This window comes from Sapajus apella, unplaced genomic scaffold (assembly GCF_009761245.1).
Source record: "Sapajus apella isolate SASKATOON/1434 unplaced genomic scaffold, GSC_monkey_1.0 scaffold11, whole genome shotgun sequence".
Taxonomy (NCBI): Eukaryota; Metazoa; Chordata; class Mammalia; order Primates; family Cebidae; genus Sapajus; species Sapajus apella.
In genome coordinates this window covers 41203072-41206670 of record NW_022436951.1, presented here as the reverse complement: position 1 = coordinate 41206670, position 3599 = coordinate 41203072, and the positions used below count along the sequence as shown (strand labels likewise).

Here is a 3599-nt window from a genome sequence, read left to right as displayed (position 1 = left end):
GGGGTAGGGAGGGTGGGGCCTGGGTATGGAGGGCGGGGCCGGGGTAGGGAGGGTGGGGCCTGGGTGTGGAGGGCGGGGCCTGGATATGGAGGGCGGGCTGAGGTAGGGAGGGTGGGGCCTGGATGTGGAGGGCGGGGCCTGGGTGTGGAGGGCGGGGCCGGGGTGTGGAGGGCATGGCTGGGGCTTGGCAGGTGTAGCGCCCAGGCAGGAAGGCTGGGAAGCAGACGGAGGTGTGCTTGGAGGTAGGTGCAAGATGGGGGTGGGGGCAGAGAGAGTGTTGGAGGGACAGGAAGGACTCTGGAGTCACTATGCCAGCACTGGGTGGAGCAGTGAAGCCCACCCAGGCCTCAGGGGCTTCCCCAGGTGCAGAGGGCAGGTGCTAGGAGAGCCCTGGGCACTGCAGGCAGCTGGAGCAGGGCGGCTCTTTTTTGTGGAGTGGCTGAGGTGGAACTGAGGGTGAATTATTTTATAACAGCTTTATTCAGATCACTTGCATACCACACAATCCTCCCATTTGGAGTGCACGGCCCAGTGGTCTTTTTTTTTTTTTTTTTTTTTTTTAGAGGAAGAGGATGGTTTTTTTGGCTTGAGTGGAATGGCGGGATGTGGGCTCACCGCAACCTCCGCCTCCTGGGTTCAGGCAATTCTCCTGCCTCAGCCTCCTGAGTAGCTGGGATTACAGGCATGCGCCACCATGCCCAGCTAATGTTTTGTATTTTTAGTAGAGACGGAGTTTCACCATGTTGACCAGGATGGTCTTGATCTCTTGACCTTGCGATCCACCCGCCTCGGCCTCCCAAAGTGCTGGGATTACAGGCTTGAGCCACCTTGCCCGGCCCCCAGTGGTCTTAAGTACATTCACAGAGCTGCGAAGCCAGCCATCACCACTGTCCAGTTCTAGAACATTCCAATCAGAGCAAAAGCCCCGCATATGTGAGCAGCGGCTCCCCAGTGCCCTGCCCTCCTGCCCGGGGGGAGCACTGATGCTCTCTCTGCCTCTGTGGCTCTGCCTGGTCAGGACGTTTCCTGCAAATGGGGTGGTCACCACAGCCCTAATCTGATCCCTGCCTGGGACACGATATCCTCAAGGCTCTGCCCATCACAGCTGGCATCAGGGCGCCATTCCTGTTTAGGGCTGCGCAATACTCAATGGTATGCACAGACCACGGTTCCTGCATCATCTGTCCGTGGACGTTGTCCGTGTTTTGGCTGTTGTGAATCATGCTGCTGTGAGCCCCAGTGTGCGAGTTTCTGTGGACGCAGGGTTTTATTCTCCTGCGCGTGCACCTCCGAGTGAGCTGCTGTGTCCTGCGGGACTCCGTGTGCAGTTCTTCCAGGAGCTGTCAGGATGCTTTCCCCAGCGGCCGCACCACTCACGTTCCCACCCGTGTGGAGGAAACTCCAGTTTCCCCACCAACACTTGCTATTGTCTGACTTTTGTTTCTGGCCCGCCCAGCAGGTGTGCGGTGAGGTTTCACTGCAGTTTGATTGGCATTTCCGTGAGGCTAACATATTCGGCCTTTGATGGAAGCATCTGGAAGGATGTTGTCAGCATCAGCTGAGACTGGAAGGGTGGAGCCAGCTCGCTGGGTTAGGTCAGGGAGGTTGGGGCTTGAGTGCAGGACATGCTGAGTGCCGGGTGCGTTTAGGAAATGGTGAGGCCCCAGCTGCCGAGCAGTCAGACAGGACGCCTAGGGTGGGGGCTGGGGGAGAATGGGTGTGAGGTCTTGGGCCTGGAGCTGACCACAGGCATGAGCGCAGGGAAGAGACCTGAGCTGTATAACCAGAGTGATCTGGGGAATCAGGAGCAGTCAGAGCCCTGAGCAGCCCCTAAGCTGAGGCCGGGTCAGCAGGGGATCAGGCACTGCCCTGGGGCCACCTCTGCAGCCCCTGAGCCTGCTCTGAGTGCAGCTGGGGCTCCGGCTGCCTCCCTGCCTTGCTCAGTGGCTCAGCCTCTCTCTCCTGGGCGCGTGCTCTGGACGAGACACAGGTTCTGCCCCGAGCTGTGTCCTGACCTGGGTCCCCATCGCCGGCGCCATGATGCTGCTCTCATCCACAGCAACAACTGCCAGATGGATTCGGTGATCGTGTCCATCATCAACGGCTTCACGTCGGTGTACGCGGCCACCGTGGTCTACTCCATCATTGGCTTCCGCGCCACACAGCGCTATGATGACTGCTTCGACACGTGAGTCGCGGTCCCTGCTTCAGTCCGCCGTCCTGGCGCCCGGGCTGCGCCTCCAGGAAGCCTCCCAGCCTCCCTGGCCCCGGCTAGCCATCAGCCTTGATCTTGCCTGCAGGAACATCCTGACCCTTATGAACGGGTTCGACCTGGCGGAAGGCAGTGTGACCCAGGAGAACTTCACAGAGATGCAGCGGCTATGCAATGACACCAACCCCGCGGCCTACGCGCAGCTGGTGTTCCAGACCTGCGACATCAACTCCTTCCTCTCGGAGGTAGGTCTGTTGCCGAGGCCGAGGCAGGGAGAGGGCAGCCCTTGCTGGCACCCGAGAGTCTGGCTGCCCTGGGCCCTTGGCCTGTGGAGGGCGTGGATGCCGAGCTTCAGCCGGGAGGCCCAGCTCCGGCTGTCTGCCCCGCCTGGCGTCCGGCTCTTCGGTCCCAGCTGCCAGAGTCTGCCGGGCCATGAGATTTCACTTCCGAGGCAGGAGCTGGGAACACCAGGGGCTGCCTGCGTTCTCTCCCATCCGACGCACAGAACACCCCGGGGGGCCACCTGTGATACCATGACTTCCGTAAACATTGGAAGGGTTGTTGTAACCGTTTTTGAACTTGTGAGGCCACCGGGGAGGCTTCTGTTTTGGACGGGCTGGCCTGTCTCCTGCTGCTGAGGCTTCTCCGTGTAACGAGGGCTTTTGAATACCATTTCCACGGTTAGTGAAGTTTAGGTGTTCATACGGTTAAAGGTCGATATTTGCTGATTTTAATCACACGATTTTCTTTTGGGGAGCCCCCCAAATTTTGCGGGCATTAGGCGCTTCAGGACCTAGCGCTGCTTCTCCCGTGGCCGCTGGGAGAAGAGCTGGATAGAGGGAGCCATTTCCAAGCCAGCTGGAGCCAGGCAGAGGCGCCCCTCCCCGCCCCGTTCCACCAACCACAGGAGGCCCCTGAGTGCAGGAAGCGCAGGCAGGAGGGACCCGGCAGGGCTGTCCAGTCTAAATTTCTTTTTCACAAGCAACTTTAGCGTGGTATAATTATGCACTATGAAACTCACCGGTTTCAGTGCCTGGCACAGCTGTGTGCCGCTCCCCTGCCCGACGGCAGCAAGGTGTCCATTTGCTGTCGTTCCCTACCCTGGCCGCCCCAGGCACCCCTCCGCTGTTCTGCCTCAACCCACCTGCCTTTATTAGAAACGCCACAGAAATAAACCCCATGGCGCGTGACCGCAGGCAGGCCTGCTCTCGGCAGTGGGTGCAGAGGAGCACCAGCATTGCTGCAGGTCAGAGCCTCCAGCCCGGGGCCTCCTCCCGCCTCTCACCTCCCCCTGCCTCTCACCCCCTCCTGCCTCTCACCTCCCCCCGCCTCTCACCTACCCCCCCCCCCCACCTCCCCCCCCCCCCCCACCTCCTCCCCCCCCCTT

The 3599-nt window shown here is 60.5% G+C and overlaps 1 protein-coding gene across 1 annotated transcript in view; it reads left to right on the top strand.

Annotated features, from left to right (window-relative positions):
• The window catches only part of SLC6A19 (solute carrier family 6 member 19), a 21223-nt gene that overhangs the window by 13294 nt on the left and 4330 nt on the right, over nucleotides 1–3599 (top strand). Inside the window, exons 8-9 of the mRNA XM_032279157.1 lie at nucleotides 2060–2188; nucleotides 2301–2457. Of these exons, the coding sequence (XP_032135048.1) occupies nucleotides 2060–2188; nucleotides 2301–2457 (286 nt within the window). The remainder of the gene's footprint in view (nucleotides 1–2059; nucleotides 2189–2300; nucleotides 2458–3599) is intronic.